The sequence below is a fragment of the Doryrhamphus excisus genome, linkage group LG15 (assembly GCF_037039965.1).
Source record: "Doryrhamphus excisus strain RoL-2023G ecotype Guam linkage group LG15, RoL_Dexc_Guam_v1.1, whole genome shotgun sequence".
Taxonomy (NCBI): domain Eukaryota; kingdom Metazoa; phylum Chordata; class Actinopteri; order Syngnathiformes; family Syngnathidae; genus Doryrhamphus; species Doryrhamphus excisus.
In genome coordinates, this window is record NC_136371.1 from 5,940,362 (window position 1) to 5,964,619 (window position 24,258).

At 41.8% G+C, this 24,258-nt stretch overlaps 1 protein-coding gene across 1 annotated transcript in view; it reads left to right on the forward strand.

Annotated features, from left to right (window-relative positions):
- Positions 1 to 24,258, forward strand: part of hspg2 (heparan sulfate proteoglycan 2) — an 84,834-nt gene that overhangs the window by 56,887 nt on the left and 3,689 nt on the right. Inside the window, exons 44-86 of the mRNA XM_058050694.2 lie at positions 27 to 85; positions 597 to 761; positions 855 to 965; positions 1,052 to 1,152; positions 1,343 to 1,523; positions 3,670 to 3,729; positions 6,008 to 6,130; positions 6,212 to 6,364; positions 7,588 to 7,748; positions 7,990 to 8,067; positions 10,022 to 10,157; positions 10,241 to 10,389; positions 10,526 to 10,661; positions 10,916 to 11,059; positions 11,339 to 11,473; positions 12,258 to 12,439; positions 12,535 to 12,730; positions 12,840 to 13,019; positions 13,145 to 13,326; positions 13,427 to 13,622; positions 13,717 to 13,896; positions 14,084 to 14,344; positions 14,472 to 14,634; positions 15,359 to 15,456; positions 15,528 to 15,794; positions 16,075 to 16,187; positions 16,952 to 17,099; positions 17,186 to 17,302; positions 17,427 to 17,444; positions 19,100 to 19,184; positions 19,259 to 19,403; positions 19,460 to 19,562; positions 19,643 to 19,752; positions 19,824 to 19,932; positions 20,016 to 20,114; positions 20,210 to 20,431; positions 20,909 to 21,153; positions 21,239 to 21,410; positions 22,247 to 22,369; positions 22,636 to 22,692; positions 23,341 to 23,416; positions 23,498 to 23,576; positions 23,784 to 23,831. Of these exons, the coding sequence (XP_057906677.2) occupies positions 27 to 85; positions 597 to 761; positions 855 to 965; positions 1,052 to 1,152; positions 1,343 to 1,523; positions 3,670 to 3,729; positions 6,008 to 6,130; positions 6,212 to 6,364; positions 7,588 to 7,748; positions 7,990 to 8,067; positions 10,022 to 10,157; positions 10,241 to 10,389; positions 10,526 to 10,661; positions 10,916 to 11,059; positions 11,339 to 11,473; positions 12,258 to 12,439; positions 12,535 to 12,730; positions 12,840 to 13,019; positions 13,145 to 13,326; positions 13,427 to 13,622; positions 13,717 to 13,896; positions 14,084 to 14,344; positions 14,472 to 14,634; positions 15,359 to 15,456; positions 15,528 to 15,794; positions 16,075 to 16,187; positions 16,952 to 17,099; positions 17,186 to 17,302; positions 17,427 to 17,444; positions 19,100 to 19,184; positions 19,259 to 19,403; positions 19,460 to 19,562; positions 19,643 to 19,752; positions 19,824 to 19,932; positions 20,016 to 20,114; positions 20,210 to 20,431; positions 20,909 to 21,153; positions 21,239 to 21,410; positions 22,247 to 22,369; positions 22,636 to 22,692; positions 23,341 to 23,416; positions 23,498 to 23,576; positions 23,784 to 23,831 (5,866 nt within the window). The remainder of the gene's footprint in view (positions 1 to 26; positions 86 to 596; positions 762 to 854; positions 966 to 1,051; positions 1,153 to 1,342; positions 1,524 to 3,669; positions 3,730 to 6,007; positions 6,131 to 6,211; positions 6,365 to 7,587; positions 7,749 to 7,989; positions 8,068 to 10,021; positions 10,158 to 10,240; positions 10,390 to 10,525; positions 10,662 to 10,915; positions 11,060 to 11,338; positions 11,474 to 12,257; positions 12,440 to 12,534; positions 12,731 to 12,839; positions 13,020 to 13,144; positions 13,327 to 13,426; positions 13,623 to 13,716; positions 13,897 to 14,083; positions 14,345 to 14,471; positions 14,635 to 15,358; positions 15,457 to 15,527; positions 15,795 to 16,074; positions 16,188 to 16,951; positions 17,100 to 17,185; positions 17,303 to 17,426; positions 17,445 to 19,099; positions 19,185 to 19,258; positions 19,404 to 19,459; positions 19,563 to 19,642; positions 19,753 to 19,823; positions 19,933 to 20,015; positions 20,115 to 20,209; positions 20,432 to 20,908; positions 21,154 to 21,238; positions 21,411 to 22,246; positions 22,370 to 22,635; positions 22,693 to 23,340; positions 23,417 to 23,497; positions 23,577 to 23,783; positions 23,832 to 24,258) is intronic.

Here is a 24,258-nt window from a genome sequence, read left to right on the forward strand (position 1 = left end):
GACTGTTTTATCTTTTTAATTGACAGTTGTGCTCCTGGTTATGTTGGCAACCCACAAGAGAGACAGAAGTGTCGTCCATACGATGGTAAGGGGACAGTTGGGGTGCGTTCACACACACAGGAACACTGTTTTTTTTTTGCAAAACTAATTTCTCACTGTTGGCATAAATATCACTGTCACTTTACAATAAGGTACACTAAAATACAGAGGAACTAAGAAGTTTAGAGTAATTTCTGATGAACTATACATCCATCTATTTTTTATCCTGGGGTATGCTGGAGCCTATCCCAGCTGACTCCAGGCGAGAGGTGGGATACACTCTGGACTGGTCGCCACCCAATCCAAGTCTTCCCTATCTCCTGACTGTGTGGCCAACATGCTAACCACTCTGCCATAAACTCGTAACTAATGAGTAGTGGTTAGTCTTAGCGAGGTTCATTAACTAGTTTAATTTTGTGTACTTAAATACTGTATCTCTTGCACATGATCATAACTAATGTTTTTTTAGCCTCCTCAGTCATTTTACCTTGTGTTCTTTACATGGAACAAAAAGTCAGACATGGGTTGTCGGGTTGTTTTGACCTATTACTTTGCAGCTGCGGCATCACTGGTGGTGAAGGTGTATCCAGAGAGGGTTCTGACAACTCAGGGTGGATCAGTCATTTTGCGATGTCAAGTTTCTGGCTCGCCACCACACTACATTTACTGGTCCAGAGAGGACGGACGGCCCATCTCAAGCAGCGCTGACAGACGCAGACAAGGTCTCATACATATGCTATAAACTCAGAATATCATTGATAGGATTTGCTGTACATCTGCGACAACAACTATAACATCTTTGTCTTTGTGTGCAGGAGCAGAACTACACTTCCACAATGTCCAGCCAAGTGATGCTGGTGTTTACGTCTGTACCTGCCGGGACCAGCGCAGCAGCAACAGGAGCCGGGCAGAAATTGTTGTCACAAGTGTGTGGGGGTCTTTTCAAGGAACAGGAACAACAGTACTTTGTGGTTATCAATTGCAGTGTTTAAATTTCACATCATTTCACTAGGTGTCCCGACCAAACCCATAGAAGTGACGGTTGAGGAACCCAAAGCCCAAACAATTCGCGTGGGATCAACTGTAAACTTCATCTGTACAGCAAAGAGCAAGGTAACATCGCCTATCGCTTTGTTGAACTCACCATTCATAAAGTCTATTTTACCTTTTTAGTATCTTTAAGATAAATAACAGAGCTAAGGCCTCTCAAATCTTTGGTACCATTAGCACTTTACTGATTGCAACATCACAAATGAAGAACTCTTTAATCTTGGGTGATTCAATCTTCTGTGTTCTTTCACAGTCACCAGCTTACACGCTGGTATGGACTCGGCAGGGTAACGGGAAGCTGCCCAACCGGGCCATGGACTTTAACGGCATCTTGACCATTCAGAATGTCCAGCCAGAAGACGCGGGCATCTACGTCTGCACAGGCTCCAACATGTACGCTATGGACGAGGGCAATGCCATCCTCTATGTGCCAGGTTCGTGATCCTTGGCACCGTTAGCATCCTCCACCACCCTACCAGCTCTGACTCCCCCACCCACTCCACCCACCCTTATTCCTGCTTCAGTTTGAGACGGCGCATGCTTGTTTGCTTTTTGTGCTCTGTGAACACTTGGCGACCGGCTAACGACTTCATACGCTTGCAGCCCTGACTCACAATGTTTTTTTTGGCTTTCTGCATCTAAACATTGAAGCCTGGTTCTCATAATGAATGGCAATCAGCCCATCCAGCTGCATATTCTACTCCTTCTTTCTGCTCTACCTCCAGGGATACAGCTTGTGGGTTTTTAAAAAATGACATCTTTGGAATCGACTAAGGAATCAGTTATGATGCATTTTGTGATTACTAACGGGCACTCACTCTTTTCTGAGAGCGCTTATATTTTTTCTACTTCTTTTCCACACGGGTTGAATAAATCGGTGGTGGTTTATTGGCTTATTGATGACTTGTTGATGATTACTCGGGCTAGAGGTTCTGCTCGCAGGGTGTGGGATTCTTGAACTTTGGGCTCTTTGGTGTCCTCCCCTCCCCGAGCTGTAGAGTGCAGTAGTGAGGAGGAACGTGGATGCCCTAAAAGGTGCTTAGTGACTGACAATCAACGAGGACTTCTTTAAGGAGCAAAGAAAAGAAGCCCAGTATTCCTTCAAGAATTCGCTGTGATATTTCAGATGAATCGGTGCTGTTGGCCAAACCTGTGGTTGACTTTTTAACGTCTTCCTGCAATAGCTTTTGTTGCCTGAGTGACGACAGAAGTCACTTTTCTGAGCAAGTAACTTGCTTATTTCAGGTCTGACTTGCTATAATCTTCCTATTCACAGTTTTGTTGACAAATCTTTGACTGAAATCGGTTGCAGAAATGTTACTGCTAATGTAACTGCAAATAATGTTCAAGAATTAAGAGGAATTGTTTTACCAAAAAAATGATTTGTATGCTTTTATCCTGGCTCTCGGACTTAGCAGGTCACATTTTCTTTGCTTTTTTTTCTATATTTGTCATTGGTGCCCATTTATTGACTATGTGGTAACATTTCCAAATACTGTATACCCAAAGGTGCTTGTATTTAACTCATGTAATGTTCACACACCAAGTTGTATGTGTTGTTTCAAAGTTGTAATACCTATTTATCATGACTGTGAATACTATATGAACAGATCTCATGTTATCTTTGACATAAATACAAAATGACCCCCAAGCTGTAATGCAACCCCATAGTGTGGTTTGATGTATCTGAAATGGCTTGCTGCTACTAACCTGCATGTGTGGCCATGCTGCGTACCTGCATACCCCCCTTCATTGTCATACCCTGTGTGTGTCTACGTATATATAGCATTGTGAGAAATTGTTTTTGTTATGCAATTTTACCCATTTTCCGTCCTGGGGTGACATAGGCATGATTCAAGTCTGTTGCATTAAATTTTCATTGAGTATATATATGAGGTAAGACTGAAATTTGATTGCATGTGAGTATGAATTCCAAGGCACAAACATCTCCCCTTAAAGTTTGTTTTATGATGTGTGTTTAGTATATGTTCATGTAATATGGCAATACAACAATGACACTTTTATACTCAAGCAATTCACATGCAGAACATGCAGAGATTCAATGTCATCGAAAAGAAAGCTGAACCTGATCATGAACTACCTGATTGGATGCACTGAGTTTGTGCTTTGCATTTTGAATTCAAGTATTATGTCTTTGAATGCACATTGTTTTCTCATGACCATGGTTTTGCCCTCTCTGGAGGCAAACTGTGACAAAACATTCATGGAAAAGAGGACAGGGCAAGTGAAAAATGGCCTTCACACCCCAAAACCTTCAATAGTTACCACATAATACATCTGTTTTATGTTGGAGAGGGCCTCTTTAGACAAGCCTGTTACATGACCATATACTTTACCAAAGCTGATGTTAACCCCTCAGAGAATCTACTTTTGGTACTTTCCATGCCAATTGAGTTCAGTTCAGTTTAGCACTCAATGGTACCGATTCCAGCGACACCAGAATGGCCTCACGGTGGATAATGTCTCTGGGAGAGACGGGATTAAAACAAGTGTTTCCCATGAGAGAACTGACCTGACAGTCTACCTGTCGCTTCCTCCCTCTTCCTCCCCCATCTCTAGAGGCCTCACAGACACAGATGTTTTACACAGCCTATGAAATGTTTGAAGGACACAGAAAGCGTAAGTCAGCATGGGCATGGTATCCTCTCTCTCTCTTTTCAGAAGAACACTCGCCTCTTGCCTCTCTTGACGTCTGCATGCACTCATCTTCCACAGCATGGATGTGGTTATGGTCCGGTAGCGCCCATGTACGATCAAGTGGGCTCTTTGTTTCAGTCCGTAACATGTTCTAGGTTGTACATGAGCATTGCTGGCTCCCACTCTTTGGTTTATAGGGGTTCGTTTCTGCAGGGAAAAGTACACACGTTCAGTCTTACGGACAACTCCTCATGAATGTTGAGTGCACCTTCACTCATTGGGTGAGGCTATAAATGTAAGGCCTTTGAAAACATTGGAACGTGTAGCGTAAACATCACCACTCCACATGAAGAGTGGATAATGCAAAGTTTACTAAATGAAACACATTTTTTTATGAGACTACGGTGGACCCCTTGGTATTCAAACGATCTGTTTTGTGAGGGTTGCAAGGACCCATCAACACCACTCAATGATAAGCGGCGACCCAAATGTTTCACATCAAACTTATATCCTAGCTATATATGTTATATCTGTAAATATAAATATCACGTATCGAAATAGGCGGCACGGCGAGTGAGTGGTTAGCACGCAGACCTCACAGCTAGGAGACCAGGGTTCAATTCCACCCTCGGCCATCTCTGTGTGGAGTTTGCATGTTCTCCCCGTGCATGCGTGGGTTTTCTCCTCCCACATTCCAAAAACATGCTAGGTTAATTGGCGACTCCAAATTGTCCATAGGTATGAATGTGAGTGTGAATGGTTGTTTGTCTATATGTGCCCTGTGATTGGCTGGCGACCAGTCCAGGGTGTACCCCGCCTCTCGCCCGAAGACAGTTGGGATAGGCTCCAGCACCCCCCCGCGACCCTCGTGAGGAAAAAGCGGTAGAAAATGAATGAATGAATGAACGTATCGAAATATCACATTTGCAATGTCGACTAACATTCACACTTTAACATGAACAGTCGTAATTGTGGGTGGAATTCCCCCACAGAACGAGACGGTGTCTTTCTCTTTATAGTATGCTTTTCTCCAGCAGATATCTGCAGCTGTGTGTCAGCCTGACATCATGTTTAGCCCCGTCCTCCATAAACATGGCACTCATCCTGTGGAGGAGTAGCAACCAAGTAGCACAGTACAATTTGCGCCCTATTTTCTTTTGGATTAACTTTTGATTTTTGCATTTGCATTCCAAGGGTCCACTGCAGTTTTAAGCACTATTAAAAAAAACATAAAAATGGCCAAAACCATTAAAGCAACAGTGTCTCCACATTCAGGCATGGGAGCTGTCCCTACTCAATTTCCTTCCCCCCCCCCCCTTTTTTCTTCCATCTTTTCAAGAAACATGCTGAGCCAGGAAAGTGCTCTCATCTGGGCTTCAAACATCATACTGTGCTTAATACATCCCATCACAACATCTTGCATAATAGCTAAATGTACCATGTAGCCTATTTAAGATGCAGTATTCTACTCAGATGGCAGTACAAATTTAGACATTATTTACTGTTGTGATTTCTATAGAGTTCATTTGTACTCTTCTGTTTTCCACACCAACAAGAGTGTTAAGTTTAAATCCGCAGGGAGTCGTACTTAAATATCACGTCACTTTTCATCAATGACTTGTGAAGACTCTTCGAATTTGGCAATCATTTCTTTTATTTTTGCCAGAAACTCTGAAGATGATTGATTCATTGTCGTCGTGTTTCCCTGCTGACACAAATTTGAATGCCGGTCTAACGGTGAAGATTAGGCACACATGAGACAAACAAGAAGTTATTGATCGGATCACTTTTTAGTCACTGCAGAGCAACTTTTCTGAGTAATTCATCCTTGAAAACCCGAGATACAAAAACACATTTGAGATAATTTAAATTGAAGGTCAAAACTATTTAGGTCAACCCCACCATGTTTCCCCCATTTGTTCTTCTTCCCATCAAGCCTCTCTGAACTGTTGTTGTCACTCAGGGCAGAGTGTCATTGCTGCAACAGTCCCAGAGGTTTTTGGCTTGGCTGCCTAAACTACTCCAGCCTTGCTGAAAGAGGCCTTTCTTTTGCTTTGGCAGCTTACAGGATTTGCAGCCTGCCAAAGTCTTAAAGGCAAGCAATATGCCCTGAGGCCAAACCAAGGGCTTCATGCCACTTCTCTTTTCCTCCATCGACTCTGAAGAGCAAGACTACCCAAAAGTACCATAGAGGCTCAACTATGGCGCTTAATCACACATTCCATCGGTTTATCCATTCTGACTGTTTTGTCTTCTGTAGCTGCGGAGGGGGCACAGCCTGTGGCCACCATCAACCCTTCTTCGCTGACTGTCCAGCGGGGGCATAGAGCCGAGTTTCGCTGCACTGTGACCGGGAACCCAACTCCTGCCGTTGAATGGATCGGTACGACAGGCTGGAGTTCATGCAGATTTATTATTTCTTCACTGTTGGGGGGGTGACAGAGTGCAATTGTGATTGTTACAGGGGGCCCCGGGAACAGAATGAGTCCCAGGGCTGTGATAAGAGGAAACTTGTTGACCTTCACAGCAGTGGATCAGGCGGATGAGGGCGAGTATGCCTGCAAAGCTCTGAATACCCACGGAGAACACACAGCATGGGTTTCCCTCTTTGTGAAAAGTATGCTCTCTCTGTGCATCATATCTGATACTTTTTTTTTTTTTTTTAGGAAAGGTGACACTACGTCATATCAGGGGCTCCATACTGTTTTAGTGCACTCTTACCAATTTTAATACAAACATTTTGGATCAAAGAAGGCTTGTTCACCACATTTTGGCCACCGTTGCAAGAATCACACTTTTTGAAAAATGACTGCAGCGCCAATCCAATCATTATTTGTTCATTTAACAACTTTAATGTTGGATACTTTGAAAGAATGAATAGCCCAATTGTGCACTGAATTGGTTGGACTTCTGGGATATGAAAACCTCTCTTACTTATTGGATCGCAGATTGTCAAAGTGAAACACTTTAGATAATAAACAGTAAATTGTACAGCAGGACAAGACTTCTGTACACAAAAAATACTAAACAAATTCCACCATCAACAAATGGGCCAAAGGAGAGCCATTAAGCTGTGAAGCAGTATATCTTCCATAATCGGTAACTGCTGGATTGCATGTGACGTCACGTCCAGTTGCAGGTGCAGGTGATGGTGCAAAGAACCGTAGTCATCACGACACGTCAAGAACAATAGTTGATGAATCTGATATGTCTCAATACTTCGGTAGTTCTTGAAAACTGTTTAGCTATTTTTTTTTGCAGATAATACTCCGACATCCACCCATCTCTGTGATAACTGAATGGAGGCTGGATTTAAGTGACATCCTGTAGATCAGAAGGTTGCAACCCAGCAATAGAAGTAGCCTACAATTTAATGACCACTAAAACTGTAAAATTAAATAATTAAAAATAAAAAAATACAAAAATTGTTAACTATAATGATGAAAATGGTAATATTAATGATGATTATAATGATGATAATAATGATAAAGATTATAACAATAATGATAATGATAATAATAATAATAATATTACAATGATAATAATAACAGGGGAAAACAAGACAGTGGCATGAACATGATTATATCTTGCAAAAAGGGGGAGGCATTTATAAGCTTTTGCTTCAGCCTACTCCTTTTGGGCTTGTTATCAGATACTTGAATACAAATATAAATTATGGAAAGTTATATTTTGATTGATGTAAGAAATGCACTGTAATGTTTCATGTGTTTGCCCAAATAAAGGGAAAAAATTAATATGAGATTACTTTGATAAAAAATAATTAAGCATCTACAAAAAATGTTATGTCAGGAATCCTTACCATGTTTTTTTATTTGGAAGAATCCAACCCCAACGGCTTTGGCACCCAGCCCCAAGTCCAAGTCAGTCCCCAAAATATCCGTGCTCATGAAGGGGACACCTTGAGGTTGTACTGTCGTGCAACAGGATCACCAACCCCTGAACTCACCTGGCTGAAAAATGGAGGACAAATCCCGTCCCAGGTGAGATAACTCCATAATAACTAATGTAAGATGATGCTAACATGACTGACAGCGTACTCACAAACAACAACAAATATCCTCACAGGCAATTCCGGCCCCAAAGGTTGATAACCACACTGTGACTGTTTCTGCATTTTGACCTTGTACCTTTATTTTTTCCTTTTTTTCCTTTGTCTCCTCCCCTATCCCCTACCCTTTTTTTTTGTTTTGGTATCCCCCCCTTGTTCTGACGTTTACTCAGGCCATTCCCTCTCATGGTTTCCATCAGTTTAAAAGCAACAGTGTCGATGTGTTACACAGACGTATTGAGGAGACGCAGGTCTGTCCATCTGTCCGCTGTCTGTCCGTCTTATTGTGTGTAGATCACATCCATTGTCCTCTACTGACCCTGTCTTCACACATTGTTAACTAAGTGCATGATCCAATATGTCCTTGATTCACGCCTTTTAGGAGCTATTAATTCCCCTAAGCTACTTGCAGAGTCCTTTTAGTGATGGTGCCAACACACATTAAAAGCAACCTTCTGGATCCAATTGGCTTCTTAATGTACTTGCATGCAGCACTCACTTTTATGTTGTCTCCTATTGATGATCCATTGTCCTTCGTTTTGTATCGTCCGCATCATACCATCGCTCATGTACATAATTGGGCTCACGGCACTGATTTGACTGCAGGACAAAGCATACAGGAGGCACTAGAAGCATATTTTGCTTGCGTTTTTTTTTTTTTTTGTACTTGAGTCCTGCACCAAGCTCCAGGAGCTGAGAGAAACTTCTCAGGCTTGTTCAGTTATGCGACTCCTTTTGTGAGTCGGGATGAGTCTTGCAACCATCCAGAAATTCTATATTCTTGCAAACAACTTGCTTTGTGAACCCATCAGCGCCTGCACTCGTAGATGCTCAGTTTAGCTTAGATTACAGTACACTTGGACAAGCTGCAGCTAAGCAGCTCCGGATATGGGAATGCCTTACCAGAACGCTCCCTATGAGATGAGATGTGCAATATTAAGGGCTCTAAATGCAATATATTAAGTGAAGTATACTTTTATGTGAAGTATTTCCATAATGCCTCATATTAACTCACTAGCAAGATCTCAGTGTATAGACTGGTCATACGTATATCTCATCTCGTTTCATATTAAGATTAAGATTAAGATATGCCTTCATTCGTCCCTCAGTGGGGGAATTTGTATTGCACAGCAGCAAGAGTACAGAATCAGTTAAGCAGTACAAAATACACAATATAGAAAAATAAACAATATAAACAAGTATTAACAAAATCAACAGTTTTTCCCAGAGTTATATACAATACAGTATGTAGATAATATGAAACGAGATGAGATATATGACCAGTCTATACACTGAGATCTTGTTAGAGAGTTAATATGAGGCATTATGGAAATACTTCACATAGAACTTAGTATATTGCATTTAGAGCCCTTGATATTGCACATGGAGGTTGATCACATATTGCACAGTGAATGGGGTCTGGAGTAACTATACTGAGTATAGAAACAAAGTATTACACAGATGTACATAGTGGTGTACAAGTCTATTGGGAGCGGTGCTGGTTGTACAGCTGTACATACTGTATTGTATATAACTCTGGGAAAAACTGGGATGTTTTGTATTGTTTATTTTTCTATATTGTGTATTTTGTACTGCTTAACTGATTCTGTACTCTTGCTGATGTGCAATGCAAATTTCCCCACTGAGGGACGAATAAAGGCATATCTTATCTTATCTTATCTTTAAAAAAAGCTCATTTTCAGCCTTAAAACTACATAGTCTACAGAGTCCAAATTCAGATGTTAGCATTCAGTTGTGTGGATTTTGATCCTGGCACTTTATTTCTGATTCATTCGGGGACTTATTTTTTACAGTATTTTGTAAGACTTAATCACACAGCCGTTATTTCTCGCAAGCTCTCCGTTCTAACAGCCCCTAACGTATCCATCATTGAATCCAATCAGCGGGGTGTAATCATCACTGACAGTGACATTAACAAATCATAACACCAGCAATCATTCTCAAACATGACGTAGAAATTAGGAACAAAATTCTGTAGAAGTGTCTGTTCTTGTCTCTATCAAATGTAGCGCTTTTGTTTTGCACTAGCTAGTGATGTCAACGTGTGTTATATTTGTGTTTGTTGCAAAGGACTCGTTCAGGTAAGTGTGCGTCTAACGTTTGTTGGTATGGTGTCACTTGTGAGTCAAAAGGTTCAAGAATAGTGTTTGGCAAGCTTTTCTGATGTACTCACTTCCTTTCTAGGTCAGCATGGATCGCACCGATATCGGTACTCTACTCATCCCAAATGTAAAGGTATCTGATTCGGGCACATACATGTGCGTAGGCAGCAACAATGTGGGCTCCAACAGCGCCCCCATCCATGTTACGGTGTTGAAAGGTGAGCTGTTCAACTCTTGCGACAAGATGGTTTGGTAATGGACTCGAACTTTGCCCATCAGTGTTATGTTTGTGTTTATGCAGCCGATCAAACCTCAAACGTCAAAATCCTGCCATCGGCAGCAGACGTCCACGAGGGTGAAGACTTGTCCTTGAACTGCGTGGCCTCTGGTAATCCTCCTCCTCAAATCACCTGGACAAGAGCTGGTGGAAGGCTGTCTTCTAACCACCAGGTAGACTTAAAAACATGACTGTGTATGAACATAATGTTTACACAAAGACTGTATATGCTTGGGACATGGGTTCGATTCTACAGTTGGGCATTCCCACTGTGCATGTTTCATATTACTACTACTATTCTGATTACAGGTTGTTGGTAGTCAGCTCCGTATCCTGTCGGCTACTCCAGAGGATTCAGGAGAGTACATATGTCAAGTGCAGAGCATCCCTGGATCTCACATCCAACGGGCCACTGTCTTTGTTTCGGTCACTTCATCCTCCTCACGTAAGCATGCTTAGGGCCTCTCAGAGATGAACTTGTTCATTGATTAAATTACATTTCAGCAAGAAAAGGAAATGACAGCACTAAAACACCTCACTTTGTGAATGAGCTTTCCATGTCCAAATTTAATGATCTCGGTTTCTCTTTCTGGATTTGAACCTGTGCCGACGTATGCTATCAATGTTATTGATAAGTCAGTGAGATGCAACATAGGAATATTCCTGGGGGGCAAAAAAAAACGCTTGTCTCTTTCACAGGTCTTCAAAGTCCCATCATAGCCATCGAACCCCACAGCGCTGCAATACGTGTGGGGGAGTCGGCCAGCTTTAGGTGCAAAGTGTATAGCGGAGCCCAACCTGTCAGGCTGGAGTGGAAACTATCCAATAACCAACCGTTGCCAGGTACTATGCAAACACACACACACACTCTCTCTCGCTTTTTCACACACAGCATAAATGTTCACCTTACCGGTTTTATGATGTCATTATAATTACAGCAAGCATCCCCCATGAAGTACATCTGTCTTTGTTTAATGACTTTTTAATGACTTTTTTTTCCCCTCAAAGTTATGTCTCATATAGACTTGAAGGATGATTTTTTTTTTCTTTGACCATTGTTTTGATTGTGTTTCCTTTTAACTAGCATTACGCTAATGATTTGTTTGTAACTCTTGTCCACAGACAATGTCCAGATTGGCCCTGATGGTTCCGTTATTACCATTTCAAATGCAAAACCAGTCAATCATGGCGCTTACCGCTGTGTGGCCAGCAACCCATTTGGCATCACACACACTTTTGTGTCCTTGATTGTGAAAGGTAAAAGAATGTCATACCGCAATGTACGCAGTATTTGCTCAACAACTCTTCACATTCCAGATGGTCACTCATTTTATTCATTGATTAACAATAAATAACAATAGCAATACATTTTAAACTCATTGAGGTTCAGGGGTCAATTTTAGGTCAACAATAGCCAACGATATTAAGATTAAGATTAAGATATGCCTTTATTCGTCCCTCAGTGGGGAAATTTGTATTGCACAACAGCAAGAGTACAGAGTCAGTTAAGCAGTACAAAATACACAATATAGAAAAATAAACAATATAAACAACCCAAGTATTAACAAAATCAACAGTTTTTCCCAGAATTATATACAATACAGTATGTAGATAATATGAAACCAGATGAGATATATGACCAGTCTATACACTGAGATCTTGTTAGAGAGTTAATATGAGGCATTATGGAAATACTTCACACTTGAGCCCTTAATATTGCACATGGAGGTTGATCAGATATTGCACAGTGAATGGGATCTGGAGTAACTATAGTGACTATAAAAGCAAGTATTAAACAGATAGTTATGATTACGATGATGATATTACTAATGTAATTATTGTGTTATTATTATAAATTCAATGATATCTAATGTTAGTTGCTAAACATTACCCAGGGTGGAATTGAACCCGGGTCTCCTAGCTGTGAGGCCTGCACGGTAACCACTCGTGTCCTTGTGCCCTATGAGTTTGCACATTCTTGAGAGCTCCCCCTAGTGGTGTGTCAGATATACAGCCATGCTGGTTTTGTGTGTGTGCACAGAATCCCCTGTGGCCATCGTCACCCCTGTTGGGCCAGTGCGCATCAGGGTAGGCGAACCCATTAACCTGGAGTGCCAGGCTTCGGGAGAGCCTCGACCTTCCGTGTCATGGCACAGGTTGGACAGGAACCGCAAGGTCATGTTTAGCAGCCCCGTTCCAGTGGAGTCCAATGCAGTCATGCAGGTTGCCAAAATCTAATCATGCTGTTTACGCTGTATTTGTTTTTGTTACCACGTTATTCCTAAAGATTATTACATATCTTTCTTTCTATGATTCAGATTCATGTTGCTCGTCCAGAAGATAGCGGCACGTATGTGTGCACGGCACGCAACAACGAAGGCAGCACCGAGACCAGGGTGGAGGTCATTGTAGAGGAAGGCTCCCAGTTGCCCTCAGCACCAAGAGCGTTTGTTCCCGAACCGCTGATGGTTGTGGTGGAAGGTCATACCGCCACCCTACGTTGTGAAGCTCATGGTAGTCAAACTCATTTACACTGCTCTCCTGTGTCATGTGACTGTAAGCTGAAAGGGACATATGTAAATAAGGTACTGATGTAAACATGTTTTCTGTTTGGCTGTTCAAGGTTCCCCCCCTCCAATTGTCACATGGTCCAAATTGCGGTCATCTCTACCTTGGCAACATAAAGTGGTGGAGAACCACCTAGTACTGCACAACGTGGGTCGCCAGGACTCTGGGGAATATATTTGCACCGCCACCAACACCATGGGCACTACCGAAGTCACCATTACACTTAATGTGGAAAGTTAGTAACGGGTTTTTTATGCCTGCTCTATTTACAAGCGCTACATAATACTTTCTTGAGGACTTCCTCCTCTTGTGGTGTCTCAGATATACAGCCATGCTGGTTGTGTGTGTGTGTGTACACAGAATCCCCTGTGGCCATCGTCACCCCTGTTGGGCCAGTGCGCATCAGGGTAGGCGAACCCATTAATCTGGAGTGCCAGGCTTCCGGAGATCCTCGACCTTCCGTGTCATGGCACAGGTTGGATAGCAACCGCAAGGTCATGCTTAGCAGCCCCGTTCCAGTGGAGTCCAATGCAGTCATGCAGGTTTCCAAAAACTATCACGATCTCTACATTAGGGCAGCATTTGTTTTTGTTACCACGTTATTCCTGAAGATTATGATATATCTTTCCTTCTATGCTTCAGATTCTTGTGGCTCGTCTAGAAGATAATGGCACGTATGTGTGCACGGCACGCAACAACGAAGGCAGCACCGAGACCAGGGTGGAGGTCATTGTGGAGGAAGGCTCCCAGTTGCCCTCAGCACCAAGAGCTTTTGTTCCCGAACCGCTGATGGTTGTGGTGGAAGGTCATACCGCCACCCTACGTTGTGAAGCTCATGGTAGTCAAACTCACTCTCCTGTGTCATGTGACTGTAAGGCACATATACTAGTAAAAATGTAAATCTATGCATGTTCTCCCTTTTGCTGTTCAAGGTTTCCCCCCTCCAATTGTCACATGGTCCAAATTGCGGTCACCTCTGCCTTGGCGACATAAGGTGGTGGAGAACAACCTAGTACTGCCCAACGTGGGTCGGCAGGACTCTGGGGAATATATTTGCACCGCCACCAACACCATGGGCACTACTGAAGTCACTGTTACACTTGATGTGGAAAGTTAGTAACAGGTTTTTATTTGTATACCTTTATTGTTAAAATAACAGTTTGAAAAACGGTTTTCAATAAGTGTGAACCTTAACCATGTTTGAATATCATTTTAAATATGCATGCAAATACACTATTTTAATGTTTAGAATATTTCTTGTGTTTTTTGCTCATGTACTGATACACGTTTTTTTGGCAGCCCCTCCATATGCTACGTCTGTGCCCGACAATGTGGCAGTGCGTGTCGGGGAAGTGATCCGCTTGCAGTGCCTGGCGCATGGCACTCCTCCTTTGGCCTACACTTGGACCAAGCTGGATGGTGGGCTGCCCTCGAGGGCCCAGGTCAGCGACGGGGATCTTCAGATCAATCTGGCGACCACCGAAGACGCTGGCAGCTACAAGTGTGTGGCCAGCAACAAAGTTGGCCACAGTGAAGTCGTGGCTAAAGTTGCAGTCAGATGTAAGTTTAAGGAATACATTTTACGTAGTATTAATTCTAGAAAACCTCGGAATTACTAAAAACTGATCATAATAGGCTGTTGGAACACTACTAACACCATACTGCTCACTGATGTTCCTCTTTGTAGCTCCACTGGCTGTCCGTGTGTCACCTCAAGTGGAGGTGAAGGCTCAGGGCAGCGCTGTAGAGTTCACATGTTCAGCAGCCGGGGGAGTAGAAACTAAAATTGAGTGGCTGAAGGAGGGGGGTGCTCTGCCCCCGAACCACCATGTCAAGGATGGCGTGCTCAGGTGACACACAGCCAACAGATAACGATGCCTATTTAATGACTTTGCAGCTGAGCCCTTGCAATGATAGACAGCTTGTGTAGACCTGTGCAGTGATGAAGTCTGTAAAATTAAATAATTAAAAATGAAAAAATTGTTAACTATAATGATGAAAATGGTCATATTAATAATGATTATAATGATGGTAATAATGATAAAGATTATAACGATAATGATAATAATAAGCCAGTGGCATGAACATGATTATATCTTGCAAAAAGGGGTAGGCATTTATAAGCTTTTGCTTCAGCCTACTCCTTTTGGGCTTGTGATCAGATAGTTGAATACAAATGTAAATAATGGAAAGTTATATTTTGATTGATGTGGGAGGTGCACTGTAGTGTTTCATATATTTGCCCAAATAAAGGAAAAAAAAAACAAACAAAAAACCTCCATATCTGCTAGCATGCTTTCCTGCATCTACTTCAGAAAAATATTTATTACAGTTTATACAAAATTCCGCCAACTCAAGCCCATGTGTTTTTAAACAGTCTGAAATATGTTATAGTACATACAGTCATTTATAGCAGCAGTAAGTCAACATACAAGATAATTTTCTCCATTGTATCATTGCATAATAACCTAAACCTGTCCTTAAAAGGGCTTACAGCACTCTGGCCACAAATTTAGTTTTGTAAATATTTGGTACTAAAAATGAGCCGTAGCTTATCTGTATGCTCCTCCTCAGAATCGAGAACCTTGAGCAAAGCAATGAAGGTGTTTATATCTGCCGAGCAAGCAGTGTGTACGGTCAGGCTCAGGATGCAGCCAGGCTAACCATTCAAGGTTTGTTACATTTGGCATACACTATATTCTTTACAAATGTCGTACACGCATGACCTCTAACTTTTCTGCAGCACTGCCCAAGGTGATGATCAACGTGCGCACCTCAGTGCAGACCGTCATGATCGGGAACTCTGTAGAGTTTGAATGCCAGGCCATTGGCGACCCGGAGCCCACAGTCAAATGGAGCAAAGTGGGTGGCAACCTGCCCGCACACATTGTGGTGATGGGCGGCATGTTGAAGATTGAACGAGTGACGGAGGCTGACGCAGGGCAGTATCGCTGCACAGCCACCAATGACGTGGGCTCGGTACAGTCCCAAGTGGTCCTTAATGTCCAGTGTGAGTACATATACTTATCATACATGGTGGGTTGTTCTGTAACAAATCATTTAGTCCGGCTGCTGGCTGGTTTTTGGAAAAAAAACATATCTCATTTCTACCTATTAGCCAATGGACAGTCCCAATAAACATTATTGTTACAATAGCAGTGATCTCCATGAAATCTATATGAAAAATAAAGAAAAGCAAACCTGATGGGGCGCTTGCCCTAAATGCAGTTTCCTCTGATGGTCCTTGTGTCTAATCTGTTACCACCATCCACCCTTTTTCCACCCAATAGCACTTCCTCAAATTTCTGCCCTCCCTGAAAGGAAGGAGGTGACTGTTGGATCTGATGCTGTCTTGCCTTGTGTGGCATCGGGATATCCTGTGCCTGACATCAGATGGTCCAAGGTATCCAAGATAGAGTTGTTTTTAGGTTTTTCTTAGGGTAACTGGGTCAGATGTTGAATCTGGTAATGGTAATGGTAATGGTAATGGTATTATTTCATTTGAACATGCATCAAATTACAATCGAATGCATCACATAATCAGTTCACAGTTCCACATGTCCAAAAGGAGTAGGAAGAAGCATTCATTCATTTTCTACCGCTTTATCCTCACGAGGGTCGCAGGGGTGCTGGAGCCTATCCCAACTGTCTTTAGGCAAGAGGCGGAGTACACCCTGGACTGGTCGCCAGCCAATCACAGGGCACATATAGACAAACAACCATTCACACTCACATTCATACCTATGGACAATTTGGAGTGACCAATTAACCTAGCATGTTTTTGGAATGTGGGAGGAAACCCATGCTCGCACAGGGAGAACATGTAAACTCCACACAGAGATGGCCGAGGGTGGAATTGAACCCTGGTCTCCTAGCTGTGAGGTCTGTGCGCTAACCACTAGTCCGCCGTGCCGCCCTAGGAAGAAGCAAAGCTTATTAAATCCTACCCCTCCATCTGGTACTTTTACAATCAGTAACTGTTACATTTGTTCACTTCCTGCTTTCCATAATACAGTTTAAGTGTTTTGTTTTTTTTTAATAATCTTGAAGATATGTTTTTGTCATTACTACGTTCCAAGAGTGATGCCTTCTGTTTGAGGGAAATATTAACCCCAAGTAGTTCCCATCTATACGCTCTGTTTGTGTATCTGTCTCTTCCACTTGTAGGTTGAAGGTGAGCTTCCTGCAAAGTGCTTCCAGGAAGTCAACGTGCTGACGGTTCCCCGAGTCACAGATAGCGACTCGGGGACATACGTGTGCACCGCCTATAACAAACATGGCAAAGTGGAAGCCTTCACCAGACTGGATGTTCATGGTTAGTCTGCCATGTGGGCCATCTCAGGTGTGATTGTAAATGTGTTTTTTGTTTGTGTCTAACTGTGAGATGATGTACCGTTCCAGAGAGAGTGATGCCATACTTTGCCCAGGAGCCATTGTCCTATCTCACCTTGCCCACCATCAAAAACGCCTACAAGGCTTTCAGCATCAAAATCAACTTCAGGCCTGATAATGTTGATGGTGAGTGAGTATAGTGTTATATATTTTACACAAATATTGCAACATCAACAGTGTTGTTTATGACTCATGTGTAATGTCACTGCATCTTCGTCCCTTTCTCCTCCTTGACCACCTCTATGGGAAGGTCTCATATTGTATGCTGGTGAGTCTCAGTGCTTGAATGTGCAGGAATGTTGATGCTGCATCCAGAGCTGGTTTATCGGCCATCATAGTGACGCAAACATGATGTATGGAGCTTGGTTCTTGTGCTGGCTTTTCAGTCACAATCGCCAAACTCACTAGCTCACGAGCTCAACTCTTACTTGGAAACTGACATGGAACTTAAATACAGTATTCTACTACAATAAAGCATCAGTGATGCTTGAGGCAGACATTTGCAAAAGATGTGACCATATCCCCACGGATAATGGCATGTGCCTGGCATGTGGAGATGCTCATCATGTGACTGGTTACAATGGAATGTACCATGTCATCATAACCAGGCTTTTGGTTGGCTTTCCACTTGCATGCCGCTATTACCATCCAGCTTTCAGAGTATGCAATATGAATGAATGTCATAGTATACAGTCATTGCCATTACTTAATGCAACCCACAGGTCCGCTTCACCGGTACCAGCTTTCGTTGGAGGTCTAGCCCCCAAAAGCGTGCTTTTCATTGGTTTGCGTGTGGTATTTCCCGGAGATTTCCGTGTTGTTCTAAGTTAACATCACCTCACAGTAAATGTATGATGTAAAATTCCCGTCTATCACCTTGTTTTCAATTTTTTCCAATTTTTTTTTACGCTCCACTTCGAATTTTTGGTTGCAGTCATCGGATCCTCGGGATTTAATAAACGTAATGGAAGACATAAATAAATCATTTCAACTAAAAACTGACGAAATTGCAGTCTTATTTTTTTATTGCCTCAATGCACGGTGGATGAGTGGTTAGCGCGCAGGCGATCTGGGTTCGATTCTCCAATTGGGCATGTTCTTCTGCATGTTACTCAAAAGCAACTAGTTACTTTTTCTGACATCATTGGAAAAGTTTTCTGGTTTTGGGAGACTTAAAAGTGAAAGCATCAATGCATAGAGACGACTTACTATAAGCCTTAATTTTAAGTAATGGTACTGTATGTACCTCATAAGTGTGACTGAGTCAATTTCTTTGCAATTACTGCATGAATGTAAATATTTATTTTGTGTGTGGTATTTCCCGAAGATTTCCGTGTTGTTCTAACTTCACAGTAAATGTATGATGTAAAATTCCTGTCTACCAACTTGTTTTCAAATTTTTCCATGCCATCACATAGTATTTCATGTGCATGCTCCACTTCGAATTTTTGGTCGCAATCATCGCATGTACAGATCGGATCCTCGGGATTTAATAAACGTAATCTAGGACATTATCAAATCATTTCAACTAAAAACTGACGAAATTGCAGTCTTATTTTTTTATAGCCTCAATGCACGGTGGACGAGTGGTTACCGCACAGGCGATCTGGGTTCGATTCGCCACTCGGGCATGTTCTCCTGCATGTTTCTCAAAAGCAACTAGTTACTTTTTCTGACATCATTGGAAAGTTTTCTGGTTTTGGGGGACGTAAAAGTGAAAGCACAACTTAAAAGTGAAAGCATCAATGCATAGAGACAACTTACTATAAGCCTTAATTTTAAGTGATGGTACTGTATGTACCTCATAAGTGTGACTGAGTCAATTTCTTTGCAATTGCTGCATGAATGTAAATATTTATTTTGGGTATTTTTATGCAGTTTTGATTAGCTTGAATACAAACTAACATTGTTTTTGCTCTGCAGGTATGATCCTTTACAATGGCCAGAGGAGGACCACTGGAGCCGACTTCATTTCTCTTGGTCTCGTGGGCGGCCGTTTAGAGTTCAGGTCAGTTTTATACTGTTAAACGTTTGCGTCATAAATTCATCTGTCATTCAAAAGCATTCATTGTGTCGTCACAGGTTTGATGTGGGTTCTGGCATGGCCACCATTCGTGACCCTAACCCTATTAAACTTGGAGAATTTCACACAGTCAAGCTGTATCGGAACCACACCCTTGGCTACATCATAGTGGATGGGGGAGAGCCCATTAATGGCAGCTCACAAGTAAGTCTTTCAATGCTGCATATGTGCTGCTAGTGTTTTACAGCTTCGTTCCTCAGGGCAAGTTCAAGGGCTTGGATCTGAATGAGGAGCTGCATGTGGGTGGTTACCCTAACTATACGGCTTTGGCCAAAACTGCTGGAATCAAGACCGGGTTTGTTGGTATGACTAGACACACCCTAGGAGAAATATGGGACATTTTTTTTTCTGTTATTCATCTACTATTATTCGGACATATCCAGGTTGCATTCGCCAGCTTGTCATCCAAGGTGATGAGGTCATCTTCAAGGATTTGGATCGCAGCTCCACCGGTGTTACAAACTGTCCCACTTGCAAAGATCACCCATGCCAGGTCAGCAGCTTCCATACCTTCAAATTCTTCTCCCGTGTACATGTTTTTATTGTGTTTACTTCCTTTTTTAGAACGGAGGGAGGTGCGAGGACTCGGACGCTAGCTTGTATAAGTGTAGCTGCCCCAGAGGATTTACTGGCAGCAACTGCCAGCATCACTCATCCCTTCACTGCCACTCGGGTACATGCAACAGATGAGTGCTAACGCCGCTGAGTACGATAACGAGAAAGTACTCTGACCTTTGGTGACATGTGCACTCACAGACGCTTGCGGACCAGACGCTACTTGCATTAATCGCCAAAGCGGCCTGGGTTATGATTGTCGCTGCCACCTCGGAAAGTTTGGGAACAAATGCATGGATGGTAAGACAGGAAGCCGCCTACGCCCTTTTTTGGTTACTATTTTTCCTATTTGGGAAAAAAATGAAAAAGCTGATGTATTTTCCCATTCCCTCAAGGGGAATTGGTAACCACTCCACTGTTTGACGGAGAGGACTCATACATCTCCTACCCTCCTCTGACCAATGTCCATGATGACCTGCGGGTTGAACTGGAGTTTAAACCCCTTCAGAGAGATGGTCTGATGTTCTTCTGCGGAGGGAAGAAGATGAGGGTTGAGGACTTTGTGGCCATCTCCATGGCGGAAGGGCATGTCGAGTTCAAATACGAACTGGGCACAGGTAAAATTTGAACACTTTTATGCCAAGGCTATTTCAAGTTATTGATTTTTCTAGAGGGTCGAGTGGTTAGCGCGCAGACCTCACAGCTAGGAGACCAGGGTTCAATTCCACCCTTGGCCATCTCTGTGTGGAGTTTGCATGTTCTCCCCGTGCATGTGTGGGTTTTCTCCGGGTACTCCGGTTTCCTCCCACATTCCAAAAACATGCTAGGTTAATTGGCGACTCCAAATTGTCCATAGGTATGAATGTGAGTGTGAATGGTTGTTTGTCTATATGTGCCCTGTGATTGGCTGGCGACCAGTCCAGGGTGTACCCCGCCTCTCGCCCAAAGACAGCTGGGATAGGCTCCAGCACCCCCCGCAACCCTCGTGAGGAGAAAGCGGTAGAAAATGAATGAATGAATGATTTTTTATGTACTAGATATGTATGTTCTACATACATGAACATAAATGAATACGCCTGCATTTTCATTTTCAGGTCAGGCAGTACTTCGCAGTCAAGAACCGGTCTCTCTGGGCCAGTGGCATCGACTAGTGGCTGAGCGGAACAAGCGGGACGGTCACCTTAGAGTTGACCATGGTCCAGTGGAAAAGAGGGCGTCTCCAGGAAAAGCCCAGGGCCTCAATATCCACACGCCCATGTTCCTAGGAGGCGTCGCCAACATGGACATCCTGCCCAAGCCTGCAAATGTCAGCAATATGTTTGAGGGCTGCATAGGAGAGGTGAGTTTTCTTTATGCAGGAGCCAAGAAAGTGCGAGTCATTTTCTAAATGTCGTCTTGTCCACTTTTCCACATTTTCTGTGTAGGTCCTGATAAACAACAAGAAGGTAGATCTGTCCTACAGCTTTACAGAAAGCAGGGCCATCCGCAAGTGTGTGGACACCAGCCCATGTGACCGCAGGCCCTGCCTGCATGGGGGCCACTGCATGCCCAATGCTGAGTATGAGTACCAGTGCCTCTGCAAGGATGGATTTGAAGGTTTGTGCGAATACAGTCTAGTATAATGGAAGTTTGTAATTGTTAATGGGTTGGACGGTGGAAAAGTGGTTAGCATGTTAGCCTCACAGTCAAGTGATTGGTGGTTAGGGCATCTCTGTGGAGTTGGTGTGTTCTCCCCATATGTGTGTGGGCTCCAAACTGTCCATAGCTGCGAATGTTTTTTGTCTATATTATATTAAAACTAGTTATTATTATTATTATTATTATTATTATTATTATTATTATTATTATTATTCATGCATTCATTCATTCAAAACCCACACATGCACGGGGAGAACATGCAAACTCCACACAGAGATGGCCGAGGGTGGGATTGAACCCTGGTCTCCTAGCTTATGATTATCATGATTATTATGATTATTATGATTACTGTGATTATTATGATTATTGTGATTATTATGATAATATTATGATATTATTATTATTATAATAATTATTGTTATTATTATTAAATATAAAAATAATTAATAACAATAAGAATAATATTATGATAATGCAAAAAATAACTGAATAACTAAATATGACTACATAAATAATAATAATAATAATAATAAAAAATAATAATAAACTAATAAAATAATATTAAAAAATAATATTATTACTAATAAAAATAATAATAATGATAATAATAATAATAATAATAATAATAATAATAATAATAATAATAATAATAATAATAATAATAATAATAATAATAATAATAATAATAAATATTATTATTATTATTATTATTATTATTATTATCATTATCTTTGGTGACATACTACGGAGGATGTGTCCATGCTTTCACCTGTTATTGTCATGTGACCCTTCAGGCGAGCATTGTGAGATCATGAAAGACGTCTGCCAGAGCGACCTTCAATGCCAAAATGGCGGCAACTGTATCGGTGGACAGTGCGTGTGCCAGTCGGGCTTCACTGGCCTCAACTGTGAAGAAAGTGAGTGTGAAATGATGACCTCGCTGTCAGGTTAACGACATAGAAAATACTTTTTATATATATAAATACTTTTTGTTGGCTTGTCATGACACAGTGTAAGTGTACATGATACTCAGTCAGAAATAAGAACATATGATTCAAATAACAGGATCGGATGCCTTTCTTTGGCATACTGCACAGTATGCATGCTGGGAGACAACCCCCCCTCAATGATTCAATATGTCTTACCCCCCGCCCTCTCATGGCTATATATCCTGCACTCACAGGCCGTGTCACCATCTTCCCAGAGGCCAAGTGGAATTCAGAGGCCAGCGAGGCCAATGGTACAGTATATACGTATTGAGTCTGACCTGACCATGACTAACAGGGACCCATCTGAAGTCGGGAGGCCCCATAACCCCTCAACATACCAAACATATGCCTGCATTGAAACCGGGTGAAAAGGGGGGGGTTCTACATCCGTACTAAGAACTGGTATCCAACGCTCCAAGTGGAATTCTCCTATTTTTCCCTTTGGTTGCGTCAGTTCATATGATATGATGACTCACATTATTGTTCCGCTTTTTGACAACAACTAAAGCTGCAAATACATGTTGTGTCCCTCCTCAAGCCGTCCAAGTCCAAACCTTCAATGTCCTCCACGTTTGCACTTCTATTAACGACATTAAAGCGCAGAGTGATGTCATGTACTCTGTGCTGAATATGCCATTTTTTGCATGGAGTCGCAGTTCTTTTGGTGGTCAGAGATAAGAAGCATCAATAATTGCAGATTTGTATTGTCATGCATATAACATTTGATATTATTTGTTATTTGCAAATGCTTCTAATCGCCTCCATCACCAAATAATGTGACACACAAGTAAAAAAAATAAGACTTTCACCAAAAAATTTGTTTCCCAGTGTTTGCCACTGGAGGGCGCCATAGCAGTACAAATGTGAAGTATTAATTTGGGTTTTTCTATTGCTTGTAGATTCCCCTTATCAGTATGCAGCTCATTTTAACAACGATGGATACGTTGCCCTTCCTAAGTCCAGCTTCCAAAGAAGGTAATTGTTATTATAATTGTAATTATTTCATGTTTTTTCTCGATTTATGATTGATTAATATTATATTTTGACACGCTTTAGCGCTCATGACTCTCCAGAGACCATTGAACTGGAGATCAACACCTTCTCCTCTGAGGGTCTGGTCCTGTGGCAAGGAGTTGTAAGTCCTGACATCCAAATCCGGGTTTGAATTACTTACCCCGTCGCCTTTTCTTCGCTTTAATATCACCATTGAAGAACCTAGTACATTTTAACATCATGATTGTCACTTTCATCACCTCACTGCTGTTGACCGTGCCGTTGATGGGCATGCTGTGTTTCAGTTAATGCATGTTGCTTCTCTAACTCCGCCTCCCATGTCCCCTAGGAGACCAATGGCACACTCAATGTGCGAAAGGTGCATGCTAGTAAAAAGGTATCCACTCTGATCCACTCCACCAGACACGATCTTATTTGGCATGTTTACTGTTGTCATACTAATATGATCATATCATCACATATATGTTTGCATGATTGGCACAATGTTTATGAGGTGGCGTAATATTTATTCCATTATTGTCCTTGAGGACTGAAAAAACACTTGGTTTTTAAGCAGTTGGTCAAAATTTGGCACCCTGACACCCTGTAATAAAATTCTTGCATTTTGTAATTTTATTACATATTAATTATTAAAAATAATATTAAAATAAAATAATAATAATTAATTATTTAATAATATTAATATTTAATAATAATTTAATAATAATAATAAATAATTAATATAATAATTAAACAATGTATTATTATCATTATTATTTATAATTAATTATTATTAATAATAATAATTATTTACCAATAATATA